Below are 14619 nucleotides of genomic sequence, written 5' to 3'. Positions count from 1 at the left end.
TCCACAGGGAAATCAGTCTGGGCCTCCCTTCAAATAAAGACTATGTTCAGACTGTGCAAAATTAGAGTTTGTAGGAGAGGATGCTCTATTCAGAAGTGTCTTTGAGCAGGGGGATGGCAGCAGCAGATGACTGACCAAGGCAGATGGGGACACACCAGCACAGAACAGAGCTCCAGGGGGCTCCTGGGGGCACTTACAAATGCTCTGAAGTATTTAGAGGACAATCATGAATTAACACAGTCTCTTTGCCACACACACTTCAGATTAATGTAGTTTTCTTTAATACAGTGCCTGGACGGTGGATAAAGGCGTAGCAGCAGCAGATGGAACGTGTCTTCAGTAAAAGGTTTGATACTGCCTCACACTCTATTCTCACACACGAAACACTGTCAGTGCAGCTGACATTAATCAGTATGAGGTAGGTGGAAAACTTGCTTGGTGAGAAGTGTCACAAAAGTCCTCTTGGGCTTAGTTTTATTTGGTATTTTCATTCATGGTTTGAATGACAAAATAAAAGGTAGCTTGTAAAGGTTGCAGATGCTGCCTCCAGGTATCCTTGTGGGCAGGACTAAAATCCAAAATGACTCTGAGAAACTGGAGGGTGGATCCAAAAATCAATAGACTAAAATGGAAAATAGTTCCAGTACAAATTGCTTCTTTTAGGGAAGAAAAGTGAAAACGTGTGCAAACAGGAGCATAAAGGCAAGGCAGAGCCTCTGCAGAAGAGGCTGTGAGGCCCAAATGCATCCCAGACTGCTCCTGGCACTGCAGCTGGTGTTGGTGAGGACAGTGGTGATATCTCACCAGGGCTGCTGGGGGTCTCCTTTCTGTGATCCCCCAGACCTTGGCAGGAGCATCCTCTGCAGCAGAGAAGGCTGTGTGCCTAAGCATGGCCTCAGGATTCAAACAAATGAATCATCATCCTCAGAAATACTATTGCAGGCTATTGGCAATTCTACTGGAATTATTGTTTAGGACTGCTAGACAGAGCCCTGTGTGTATTTGAAGATGTTTGAGTGTGCTGAGTTGTTGAAGGGGCTGGGCCACATGACTGCTTATGTTACTGCAGCCTTAATATGCCAGGCTGCTGCCAGTGGTGCATCTCCCATGGAATTTTTTTCTACAATTTGCTTAGGCCAAATATCATGGTGAAGATTAGGACAGGAAAAGTGAATGAAATGGAGATTTTTTTTTTAATTATTTATTTTCTTTGGGGGTGCTGGCAGGCCTACTGCTTGCATTTTGTGGACTGCTCTGGTCTCTTCTCTCCCTGCCACCACCAAAAAGGCTATAGTTTACCTGGTAATGGCTTGAAGCAGAGCAAGAAGGAAGGCTAAAAGGTACAGCAGTGTTTCTGCACATGGAACTGTTACAGAGATCCGAGCTGCCCAGCTGGAAAGAGGTTACTCAAGTGCTCTAGAGTCTGTCTCTCTCTTTGACCTGGAGAAGGTGACTGAGATGATTCTCACTGCCTCTCCTGCTGCAAGCAACAAAGGTGTCCATTGTAGGGGACAGGAATGAAGCTGAAGGAAGAAATTTTTCTTGCTGCTTGTGACTGAATCAGGCAGCTCACTGTGTACTAGAAGTTTAAATGGATCCAATACAACATGAGAGATGTATGAGGGAAGTATCTAGGCTGCTGGAGACAAGCACAACCCCTCCCTCTGGGCAGCCCTGAGCTGCAGAGAGCTGGGGGCTGTGGGCCCTGCTGGGGCCACCTTGCCATGAATGTGGGGCTGATAATCCTCTTTTCCTAAACATATGCTGTAGGTTGCTGCTGGAGACAGGATCACAGGCTGGTCTCTCACGTAACTAACCTGCTTATGTGAAAGCCTGAGGCTTATTTCTGCTTCTCCGCAAAATGGTGAACTAATACTTGAGACAAAAACCTCAGTGTTCCACCAAATAATGCACTTGTAGGATAAAATTAAAACCAGTTTCCCTTTGGGATAATTGTTTGAGTTTGTTTAGTGGCAAGTTTTGGCAGAGCTGTTTCCAAACTGAGGATCCTGAAGATTTGATTTTGCTCCTAAATCAGTAGCCAGGCTCTCTCCACCTGGCTTCCCACTGACCAGCTGACACTGAGGAATACTTTTATTTCCAGAAAGCTGACAAGACACGTGCAGGTCACTGCTGTGCCTTGTGAGATGCATGAATGAGGACTTGCACAACAGCCTGGAAAAGACTGAGTGAGGACCATGGCTGGCCTCAGCCGGCCTGTGAGAGCTAAGGATGGAGCCCAGGCCATTGGAGAAGGCTCTGGTCAGTCACTGCAGGCTGTCGTGGGCTGGGCTGGCTGTCACTCCCCTCGAGCTGCTCTCACGTCGCCTTTTCTAAATCTGGTGCTTTCCTGGACATCTGCTTTGCTCTGGGTTAGCAGAGGGCATTTCTCTTCCATGGGCCATTTCCCACGTCTGAAAACTTCTGCAGGTTTGGATGGAATGCAATGCTGGCATCCTGTGCCAGCACAGGGCCCTGGGTGCAAAGGGGGTGTGCACTGGCTGCTTGGTGCATTACAGCCTCACTGAGAGATGGGTACCTTTATGTTCCTGCTCCTGCTAATCCCCAGGAAATGCCATTTGGACCCTCATCATCTGCACTGCACTTAAAAATAAACCACCAGAGGAAGAATACAAGTTCAAAAAATGTCTTAATTTATTGTAAATTCTCCTTTCATCTGTGCTGCAATTCCAGTGTTCTGCACATTAATAAATATACATTTGTTAAAAAAAACAAACAAACTTCCAGTGTCTAATCTGCCATAAAGCTTTTAAAAAGTCATAAAAATAGGTTTTAATTTTTTTGTCATTAATACAACTGACCCTCATTTACTGCAACAATTCTGATGAAAATAAAAACTACCTACATCTCACTGGGACAAAATATACATACACAGATGTAAGAACAACTAGCATGGGTTATACACAATGCCTGAGCACACAGCCAAGTGCCAGACCCTTAAAACATTCAAAATTTTTTTCTGTCAGAAAATGTCACACAATATGTTGCATAATTTTTAAAGGAACAGCATCTTTCTTCCCTCCCCCCTTCCAAAGGCCTCCTTGATACTTTGAAAATGCACAGGAATATAATGAAACTGAGATTACAGTGTACAGCTTCTCGTCTTTTCCTCAACTCCCGCCAAATTTTATTGAGCCCAATTTTCTGTTTCTTCCCTTTCACACACATTTGCACAAACAATAGCCAATATTTTCCCAAAAGGGCTGCTCTGGTGAGCAAGGAGCTCCTGAAAGCCTTGTCACGTGTTCCCACCACAGCAGCCACCAGCTGAGCTCTGCCTCACACTGTTGGATGCAAACTTTCACATCTCACTTTTCCTCTTCTTGTAAACATTGCAGGAAGGTAATAACAGCAGACAGGTCACATTTAACTTTCCTATACACTGAAACCAGCACATTTTGTGGGAAACATGAAAACTTAAGCCTTCCATGAGCTTTTTGAAATATCAAGAATGCCAGGGCTTTATCAAGAGCTGGGCAGTCAAATCTGGACATCTTTTAAGTCTCGTATTTCTGCTTTGATTAGCAATGGGCTAAATCCAGTGAGCAAAAAAGAGAAAAAAAAATGCTGCACCTGAGTCAGAACTTGAGCCACAAAAGGAGGGCCCGCTCCTTGGGACATGCAGAGTGCTGGTTTGTTGCAGAGCCAGACCAAGGTCAAAACCTACCATATGATCACACCAATTATTTTCTTGTTCTTGGTAAGGGAAATACTGATTTGACTTCTTCCAGACAAGGTCTGTGTTGAAACCTTACACAAAGATATGTGTAGTCCTGAAGTTCAGTTCCTGAACACTTCAATGCAGTTGTAAAAAGAGATCAAAATATCAAAAAATGAAAAAAAACCCAAAGTTTTGTGGGTTGTAGAAGAGGTTATGAGAAAAAAATGTACTGTGCCCTTAAGTGTTCCAAAATCTGTTAACAAAACTTATAAATTATAGTCATGGATTTTGATGTAATCTTTACTGTATTACTTTGAAAATTGCATTGTGTCTGAAGGTGGCTTCCATGCAAACCTCAGTTACTTATCAAACGCCAAATTCAAGTAAAATTGTGCAATGTTCATATAAAAAATATCAAAACATCTTTTTAATTGGTTTCCTATTATCAAATTAAGAAGATCAGTATAAATGTAAAATATACAAAGGAACTTTTTTCTTTAGCAACACCATACAAAATATATAAAAGTATCTACACTTTTTATATATATATATAAAGGATTTTTTTTTTCTTAAGACGACGTGTCCATAAGGGGGTGGACAGAGATGCTGGCGTAGAAACCAAAGGACACTTGTTGCAATATTCCTCCCTAGAGCTCAGCAGCCTCAAGGGTTCACGCTGTAGCCATCAAAACTCCACAAGAGACACCTCCTAGTGCTTGTCTTCAAGGCTTATTGTAGGTCCACTAGGAAACAATGTGTTTTCCCTTGGTTCTCCCTGTAACAAGCAACCCCTGCAGCAGAGTCTGCACCGTGCACAGGCGTGTGTCCATCACAGTGCATCCCTGTGGCCATTTCCATGCTTTCAGCACGGGTTCCTGTGGGAGGAGCGTACCACACAGAGCCCTTACAGCGAGTGCAGCCGGGCACTGTGTCCGCACCAGGAGCAGTCAGGAGTCTGCCAGAAGGTGAAACCACGTGGGAATGGATGCCCACCTCCTCCTCCTCACCGTGTGGCCACTGTGATGAAGTCTGAGGCTGGCAGGCGGTGACCCCGCGGCGAGGAGCCGGAACCGTGCAGAGCTGATCACAGTCTCCTGATGGTTCAAATTGAAGTTTCATTACTGCCGCTGTCAGTGAGAAGAAGTGACCATGCAGGTTTAGGGTTAAACAGGCACAGGCAAACCACTCCACCCAAACCCACCTAGTCGTTTTTAGTAAGGGCTCATGCTCTGTGAAGTTATTATGCCTTGCCAATCCAGAGCTTGCAAGGGAGGTGCTGTCCTGGAGGGGAAGACCAGCTGGGAGAAACAGTTTCAGGTAGTACACAACAGAAATGCTTTGGAGGAAGTTCTGCAGAGGGCTTGTATTTGTCTAATGCTTTGCTGAGGATGCAAGGTTCACACACAGATCTTACAAGCTGTTAGAAGCCTGGTGTATCAGATGGATTCGTGCAATCTGCTGCCAACAGCAGAGCTTTCCATTATGGCAAAGCTCTGGAGATAACACAGCTGCTTAGTACAAGCTGGCGAGTTAAACTCCAGTAATTGACTGTGTTACCTGGTAGCAGCTTATTCAGTAATGGCTTATTCAAAAAATCCATGTTTCCTGGCTAACCAGGATCTATTTCATCAGCCAACTCCCAGCAATCCAAAGATGTGTTTTTATAGTGAGGTGGGAATGGTCTGTGCACCCAGACAACAGGGGTGTTTAAAGCCTGGTGGGATAGTGCCAGAGTTAAAGCTGGGTGAGAAATTTCTCTCAGTTTGGTGAAAGAATAAGACTGTTATTCACATTAATAAAAAATGAGATTATAGGCATAAAATGCCTGGAGAAACTTTACATATGGCTGTTGTTTTAATTTGAGACGCAAGAATTATGATGAGTAATGAAGTTTCTGAAAATTGCCTTTGGCTGAGAGCTTGCTCAGCCTTTTGTTTGTATTTGATTTAGTTTACAATGGTAAATTCACACACTGATTGCCATGCAGCAGGTGGGAATCACATGCCTGGTAATTTAGGATCAGTAGCTTGGTTTTCTCTCCAGCCTTGGGGTCTCCTGCCTCAGCCATGGCTTCCCTCTGTCCAGATGGACACTCACTCCATGCCCCCCACAGCCTTGTGGCTTTCCCCACCTCAGTCCTGGCAGGGTGGCAGGGCAGAGCGAGGCTGCTCCTGTCCAAGTGTGCCAGTACCACATCAGCCTGCCTGTCCAGAGCATGCCAGGGTGACCCAGGAGCAGGTGTCTGTCACACCTGTGATACCTGTTCTGGCCTTCTCATGACTGAAACACCACGGCTTGGGCACATGGGATGGGCAAACCATGAACACAGTCACTGGTGAAGGACTCTGGCCACTCACCAGAGGAAAGTTTTGCTCATGTGTGAGTCTGGGGTTAGAAGGTGAAGGGTGAGACCACAGGAGGTCAGCCAGGGCACCCCGATGTGGCACTTACTCTGAGTCTGAGGTGTCAGCATGTCCTGTTCCCACGTGCAGGCTCATGGCCATGCCATTGAGCTGGTCTCGAGACTGCTCCCTGCGAACATTTTTTACTGTCACCCCTGAGTCCGACGGAGAGCGGACCCCCTCATTTGTCCCTAGGGAAGTAGTCCTGGATGAGACTGTGCTCTGATTGTAATCCGACAGCTTCTCCCGCAAACGATTCTTCATATTCTTATCCACCAGTGGCGGAGGGTAGGTAACTTTATTTTTTAAGATGCCTGTTAAGGAAAAGAGGGAATAATAAAAATTTTTCAGTGTATCAGTTATTTCATTTATCAAGCGTATCACATGCAAGATGTTATATTCTCTATTTCTTACTAAGACTTCTAGTTTGGCACTTCATTTCATAACTGAAAGATCAGACTTCAGCAGCTACCTACTAACTTCCCATGGTGTATCTGGCCACACAGGTTGGAGCCATTTGGAAAGTATTTTTCCCTGACAGAGCTACCTTTCAAACTAATTACTGCTCATTAACCCCCCAGTCTCCCAATCCAACTGTGAGGCTGGGTTGGCTGTGCTACCTTTCCTCTGTTCCGGCTGCTGGTTATTCTGGTGGGCCAGAGGTCTGTTCTCCTTCTGCTGCCCTTCGTTCTCCTTGTCCTGTGGTGCTTCATTGCTGTGGTTCACCTGGTTTTCCCTGTGAAGCTCTACGTTGACCTTGGTCTCTACTTTGAGTTTTTGTTTCCTACCGGGGTCCTCGCCATCGCTGGCTGTTACGCACTCTGTGGGCCAATAGGGTTTCACATGATTGGGAAGGGTATCAACTGCAATGCAAAAAAACACTAGCTCAAAAAACACTTTTGATATGTTCTCTCAACCACTGCCTGGCCTCTGTGGCTGGAGAGGAGCTGTGTGTCAAACCAGAGCAATCCTTCAGTCGGTCCTTGCTGGACTGCACTGCCCTCAGGGTGCGTTAAATCCCCAAAAAAATCACCTGGTAGGATGGAAGGGTGTCTAAACCCTTCCCAGAGCAAGGTTGCCAGCTCCATTATGGAGAAGTGAGGCAATCCTGTCCTCTCAGCTGTCCAGAGTCAGAGATCCCTCCTTGGGGAGGTTGGTTTCTGAAGGCTGAGGGCACCTCTCAACCTTCAGAAATGATGTTTATGATTCAAAGTTGTCTTTCATTAGGACAGGATCAACTGTGTTCAGAAATGCCTGCACCCTGCCACACAGAAATTATATTAATGGCCAATGATTGCCAACTCTTTAGGTCCAGGACCTCCTCATGCCTTTATTGCATGAGGAGAGACAGGCATTTCCTACCCTTGCCCTCAAAACAAGTGGCTTCTTTCTCCTCTTTCTCATATGAGATTTTGCTGGCTTGGTAATACCATGTCCAAGGGCTTTGGGGACCTGCCTGGAAAGCTCACTCTGCCTTAAGGCATTCAGCATTCTGTGTGATTCTGTGTGATTCTGTGTGATTCTGTGTGATTCTGTGTGATTCAGTACTCAGTCACCCCTATTAATCAGTCTTTGGAAGAAGAAAGGTCTTGAAGCTGGAAACTGTTGCCTCAAGTTTGCTTGCTTTTCACTGTTTGCATTTTGTTCTCACGCAGCTTCAAGTAAACAACATATATTTTAAAAATTTATCTGTTTTGTTTACATATTTCTCCTCTGGGAGGAAAAAGATAATTAATGGTGATGCTCACCAAGAAGGTTGAGAAGGTGGCTACCTGTGTAGCCAATCTGACCTACTCGTCAAAGTGTATATATTGAAGTCAAAGAAACAAAGTAGAGAGCTTTCCTGCTGACCTTTCTGCTGCCTGCTTCATTCTTTCGTGTCCCTAACAGCAACAGGAAACAACAAGGATCTCTATAGAAGCATGGCATAGAGGTAGAGATGCTGCCTCAGTTGCATGGCAGTGTGGCAAATTTATCCCATCTATTCTAAAGCTGTTTCAGAGCACCCCTGCCCTCCCCTCGCACTGGGGGTACCTTTGGGTGTGCTGTGGAGTGGGCCATGTTCATTGTTTTTGGAAGTAGATGTGTTCCACTTCTTCTCTGTCTCGAGGCCATCCTCCTCGCTGTCCGATGAGTGGGAGGAGGCGTAAGAACTGCTGTGTTCATCAAGGGACAGCTCGCTGTCAGAGTCTGAGTCGTGCTCTGCACATGTGGAGGGGGAGACACAGTGGTCAAAGTGTAAACAGGAGCTGAACAAATCTACCTGACAAATGCACAAGGAGGAAGGAAAGGCTGACATCTGGTTCAGGCCATGACAGGAATGAACTCTTACATGTGTAAGTGTATGTAGGATAAATTCAGAAGGACTGCAGCACAACCACTCAGTTCAGCTAGTGGGCAGGATCTTTTACACGTACAGGATGTGCAGAACAGAGAGGGAACATATATTTCCCTATTTTACATGCAGCACAGTAACTCTATTGGATCTCAAGGAACACAAAACACAGGCAAAACAAGGTATCTAGAAATATCAAGAACTCGAGATGCACTTAACTTAAAAACTGCTACAAGGAAACAAAATGGAAGGTCAAGACCAAAATGAAAGGAAATCAGGCAAGAGGCACTTCTCATTTTTTGTACAAACCAGAGAATAGGAGAATATTGCCTCAAGGTCTCAAACATTAGAATTTCTCCAACTAAAAATCAAGAGCAACAGTATGTAATTTGTGAGAAAGAAAGGGGACTCCATCAACTGTCAACAATTGTGATAGTATCAGATAAAAATTAAACTATCACAAGCAGCAGATATATGATACTTCCATTCTAGGATTTTCTTGTAAGGCAGCCATCCCATAGCTTGTTATGCCAATAGTATAATGAGAATGAGAACATCTAATTATTCTAATTATTCTTCCTGTTATAGAAGGCTTCAAAGAAAGCGATGAGAAGAAGGTGCACAAATGGGCCAAAGCATTTAGAAATTACCCTTACCATTGGATTTGGACGGATTTCTATGAAAAATGGAGGAATCTGCTTCAGTCTGACCAGCCCTTGCTTGACTTGAGGATCCACTGAGTTTATGAGCAGCCTCATCCCTTTGAGAAGAAAAACAGAGGACAACCTTCTTGGTCACTTTACTGTTCTTAACAACAAAGCAGACATGCAGACAGCTGCAGGGATGCCAGCCAGCCTGTGCTTGACTGCACAGTCACTTTATGAAGAGACAGAGGTTATCCTGATGTAGCTATCTGCCTTCCACCACATGAATCCCACCCTGAAAAAGCCTAAATATAATGAGCTGAACTGTGCTCCTTGAGACACATCTGAATTATAAGAGGCAAGCAGCATGGCCCATACAGGTAACATCACTCTTAGGTTAACCACTGTGCTGTTGGAACCCTGCCCTGAAGACACATGCAACAGAAAATGCACCAAAGAGATCGACAGTCACATGAAACAGAACTGTTAAAGACATAAACCAAGTAGCATTTGAACAAGAGCAATAATAAAGGGAAAGGCAAGCACCTGAAAGCCATGCACCTGCCACCGGATTACCTGAGAATATAAGCAAGGTAGCTATTGTGGCTCTTGGCTGACCTGACGGTGCTCTCTAGGGAGACAGTGGATTCCCCCATAGTTGTGCGATACATGTTTGGCTCTTCTATATATGTGTTGTTACAGTTCAGAGATCGCTGGAAGGGAAAAAAAAAAGACATAAAACAATAGTGAATGATCCTTCCAGAAGCTCAAGTTACTCACGAATGTATTAAATTTCAAAGAACCAAATGGGTTTTGATGCCAGGGAAAATAATTATTTTCTCTCAAATGTTTAAATTAAAATAATAGTCCAAACTTTCAAGAGAAGACATCAGTAATCTTCATACAAGTCACTGAAAGCAATCATTCAGTTCACTTAATTACAGACAAGCCACCTATAAGTTTATTTTAGGTAACTTCTACCAGCAAGAGGATGTTTATTCTCCCAATGCTTTTTTCCTTACAGTTAACAATGTAGCTCTTGTTGCAGTGGAATCATCTGGAAGAGGTTTCTTTCCAGTTAAAGTGTTCTTCAAGTGCTTTCTCACTTCTTTGTTAAATACGCAGTGGAAGAAGAAAATGAACAGCCCCTGGATAATTTTAGAGAGAGGAAAATGTAAATGCTTCACTACTACCACATTGCAAATATGGATATTAGAGAACACCCTCTAATTGTTTTGAAATAATCCCTGAATTCTAGTTTGTAGTCCATGATGGTGTATTTGAAAAACAATAACTATTTTCTTTCTTGACAGAAATGGCATTGACTGATCTCCTAGCACTTCCTCATAATTTGATTCCAATTTCAAATGTGCATTAAAGGCCTGGGAAAATATACAAAACTATGCATTTCTCCAGAATTTACAGAGCACAGCTTGATTCGGGAAGAAATCCAAAGGGAACCTCAATGTCCCACAAAAAACATTGCAGAGATTTTAGAATTTGGGATATTGGAGCTTTTACACAGATATGAGAAAAGATCAATAGCAGCACAGGAGAAATATCACAGCCTTTAGTGAAAGCCTCTAGAAATAGTCAACTTCTGTGAAAGGAGCCCTTAATACTGAGTCTAAGAGAATTTTAGAAAGCCTTGTGAGATGTGAAGAGGTACTGGGATCAGAGAGGTCCCAACTTCTGTCACCAAAGTTCCTTGGTTAGGCAGTAGCTCTGGTGGGAAAATCAGTGAAGTCCCCAGGGCTGGGCAGTTGTTGGCTGCCAGGAACACACATTAACAGCTTTTGCTGGGGGCAGGGCACACACACGTGTGTGCCTTCAGATGTACTTGCTCTGAGGGAATTAATGCAGCTGCCAAATTGTTATCAGCTTTGCTTGGACACACTGTATAGAAAAGCCAATACTCATGAAGTTGCAGCTGTACCAACATCATAAGAAGCCTGAATTTCAGGATTTCAGCCAAAACAATTGACTTAGAGTAACTTTAAACTTCAAGCTCACTTTCTTAACATTCAATCAAATGTGATGCTAGCTGGCACTAGCACTTTGGGATTATTCATTAATAAAGTTCACATAAATGTCTCTTTAAAAACACAAGTTCAAAGAAAGCAGTGGTGTGAAATGTCACATACCACTGTGCCTCCCTGGGCAGGTTTGGAGAATTCTGGCTGCTGACCTTCATCCCTCTCATCAGGTTGATGTTTAATTTAATTTTATTATAGATTTGTGGAAGTCTGGTTTTACAGCCTGAGTAGGTGCATTTATTTCAGAGCACACTAGTTGCAGTGGCAAAATAACCTTGGTCCAGGCTGACCTATCTGCTGTGCTTCCAGGGCACTGACAGCTGTCTCCAAAGGAGACTCATCAGACTTTGTTTCCTCCGTGGCTACAAGTTGTGGTTGTTGTGCTGTAGCTGAGTGTCCTGCAGAAGCTCTTTTAGGACTGCAGGCACCTGCTAGGGAAATTACTGTCATCCTTGGTCACATTCAAATTGTGACCACATGAAGACCTGTGACTACTTCCATGCCAGGTCTTCTACAAATAACTATTTTCTGTATCTTTAATCAATGATTGTGTAACCCAGGCAACCCAAGAAAACCCTAATAAAATTCACATTATATTTGAAAATCCTTATTTGTCTCATTTCTTTAAACAATAACTTAATTTGTAAAAGCCTTGAACTTGGACCCATTAACTTTGGGTGAAATAGAGCAGTCTCTTGTTTGTGATAGCAACAGAATGACTTAACAGTGAGCACACAGAACACAAAGACTTTGTCTCTAGAAAGACAGAGGTATGACTGCCTACTGTCACAGGTTACTGTGGTACTGCACTTACCTTTAGAACAACTAAAAGTGAGAGGCATAATTACTCAAAATTACAGTTTTGGTGAACAGAACCCTCTCCTTGAGAAGAGAAAGCAAAAATTACCCCTGAGATCTCTGTTTTTCTTAAGTTAGCTCATGCCGAGCAGGTTTTTGGAGGTCTGGGTTGTGGCAGTGTGCTCACCAAGTCTACCACAGGCAAGATGCTGCCCAGCTCACCTGCAGGCAGCTGAAAATGGCAAAGAGATAGTGAAATGTCATGACGTCGCTGTTGACTGCCATGAGCCCCAGCAGCCACGTGGCACTGATGAGCAGCAGGAGCAGGAACGCCGTCCGCAGCACAGAGCTGTAAGGCAAACACAGAGGGACATCTGCAGTCTGATGGGATACAAGAGAACAGCCCAGCTTCTCCCCGTGGATGGTGTTATGTGCCCAACAACTTGGCAACTAGGAAAGCCCTCTGGGAAAATTAGGGCAGTGTTCCCCAGCTCCCAGTTTCCAACTCTGTCACAGCAATACTACACAGCTTAGCATGTTCATGTGAAAAAAGTGATTTCTTTCCAAGTTCATTTCCAAGAATTTCTTCAAACAAATCTGGCTCTTTTACAAGCCCATGCTGTTCAGTTTTGATGACTCTGAGGAACACATCTGGTCATGTAAATGTAAATGGCCATGTCCATCTCATTTCAGCTTGTCAACTTCACTCCCACATTCCTTCCCAACTTTACTACCCAAGGTTTTGGATTGAGGGCACTCAGGGAATATTTGTTTGCTTCAAAATACAATTTCCACAAACACTTCCAAAAACAAACAAATCTAGTGGCAAAAGTTTTATATTATGAGTAAAATTGCTGCCATTAGGTAGCAATTATATTCCTTGGTTTAGGGAGACTTAGACCTCATCCTCAACACCCAGACACTATTGGGGTCAGGGTTCAGAATGCACAAAGCTGACAGCTGCATGGAAACTGGGGCTGGAAAGGGCATGCCAAGGGGGGCATGGCACTGCACCAACATTGCTCCTTCCACACTTTTAATAACTGGGCCACCCACGTTGCCAGGGAGCTCACCCTCAGATTCGTTTTCATTAAGCTTAGTATTAGTGTTACGGTTCAGAGAACCACAAAATCTAGCTCCAGGGACACCAAGGGTGGAAAAGGCATGCCAATGTGTACAAGCACTCCACAGCCAGAGCTGAAAAAAATAATGAAAAGCAGCCATATGAAATCTCATACAGCTACCTCGTTGGGAAAAAAAACCCCAAGGGGGTGTATTGCCACTAGCTAATCACATTTGAGTTCACAGGTAAATTCTGTGCTTTGGGCAAAACAGACATTAATGAGAACAGGCTGCCATGACAGCTCAGGAAGGTGGCAGGTTGCAACTTGTGATGAGCACAGGATCGAGGAGGCTGGCCTTCAGCACGGGAACATCAGTGGGTGTCTGCCATGACACACCTGGTAACCCAGACACTTGAGAGGGGGGACCTTTCTGGGCCATGGACAAACAACAGGGAGACCCAGAATTATGTCTACCTGGGCATGCCATGGGCAGAGATGAAGTGACAGTGTAGTACAGACTATAATGAAAGATCTGGAAGGACTGCAATGATACCACCTGGAGGACAGGTCTTTCCCTTCTCCCTTCTCCTGACTACATTTGGTGGTGCACAGCACCATGGTGGAAGTTTTACAGGATTTCCAAGGGAGATCCCCATGAGTGGGTGGGGTGAAGCAGCTCCATTTGCCTCTACCAACACTCTCCTCCAAAAAAAACCATTTTTATTTCCTGCTCCGAAACTTGATTTTAGGCAATTCTGTCTTTTATTATTTCTGGTCATAACTTTGCAGGTTTTGGAACTCAAACTTACGCGACTCCAGTTTTTTCAAATGAACGTTGCCTTCTTCTGCATGATGCTTTCATTGCTAGTATAAAGATGACAGTGTTTATCTGAAAGGGAAATTGAAATAACAGCATGGATTCTTTCTGTACATTTGTTACAGCTCTATTTTCAATAACAATGCAATTTTTTATCCTAAAATGGTCTGTGGCACTGAGAATATTTTTTGTTCAATTTACAGGTCTCTAAATTCCAAGATTTACCTTGTTTCAAGGCAACATAATCAAGGACATGCTGGCACTTGATCTGGATGAAGCTCAATAAGACAACCCCATGCAAAGATGCTTGAGGGAAAGATGAAAACCCAAGAATGGCTTTCCTTGTCCAAGCCAGTGTCCACCTCAGCCCAGCACCTTGTTTCAGTTGGGTCAAACTAGAATTCAGGAATATTTTCTAGCAGAGCATACAGTGATGATTACTCTGAATAAACCTGCAGCCTCCACTGATTTCCACGTCAGCTGGGATGTACTAGGTTGGTGGTGCATTTGTACTTAATCACTCACAGTGAATATTAATTCTGAGAATTTGTTTCATCATTCACTTTCCAAAATATGTAGAGATTTACCACTGCCATTGTCCTGTTTCTGCTAGATCTCCCACCTCCTGCTACTGCTTGTGCTGGAAAAGACCTTGAATGGCTGAGTCCATAGACATTTTCTCCAGACTAACCCACTGTTACAGGCTCCTCCTTCCCCCCTTCTCTGCACCTTTCATTTCTCTAGGCTTAAGACTCCTAGTCCACTTGTTGGTCCTCCAGTGAGGGCTGTCCCATGTCTCTGATGACCTGTGATCATAACCTACACTGCTTCCAGGTCTATT

General features: G+C 44.0%; 1 protein-coding gene across 1 annotated transcript in view; it reads right to left on the bottom strand.

Moving 5' to 3' along the window:
• Positions 1–2631: 2631 nt before the first annotated feature.
• LOC136361307 (cadherin EGF LAG seven-pass G-type receptor 1-like) overlaps positions 2632–14619 on the bottom strand; it is a 98531-nt gene continuing 86543 nt past the window's right edge. Inside the window, exons 23-31 of the mRNA XM_066319130.1 lie at positions 13771–13850; positions 12120–12246; positions 10086–10211; positions 9640–9776; positions 9076–9179; positions 8119–8286; positions 6705–6947; positions 6134–6398; positions 2632–4809 (exon numbers count right to left, since the gene is read on the bottom strand). Coding sequence (XP_066175227.1) covers positions 4785–4809; positions 6134–6398; positions 6705–6947; positions 8119–8286; positions 9076–9179; positions 9640–9776; positions 10086–10211; positions 12120–12246; positions 13771–13850 — 1275 coding nt within the window. The 3' untranslated portion in view covers positions 2632–4784. The remainder of the gene's footprint in view (positions 4810–6133; positions 6399–6704; positions 6948–8118; positions 8287–9075; positions 9180–9639; positions 9777–10085; positions 10212–12119; positions 12247–13770; positions 13851–14619) is intronic.

Source organism: Sylvia atricapilla, chromosome 5 (assembly GCF_009819655.1).
Source record: "Sylvia atricapilla isolate bSylAtr1 chromosome 5, bSylAtr1.pri, whole genome shotgun sequence".
In the NCBI taxonomy this organism is placed as follows: domain Eukaryota; kingdom Metazoa; phylum Chordata; class Aves; order Passeriformes; family Sylviidae; genus Sylvia; species Sylvia atricapilla.
The sequence above is the reverse complement of the archived record's forward strand: the minus strand, read 5'-3'. Positions and strand labels throughout refer to the sequence as shown.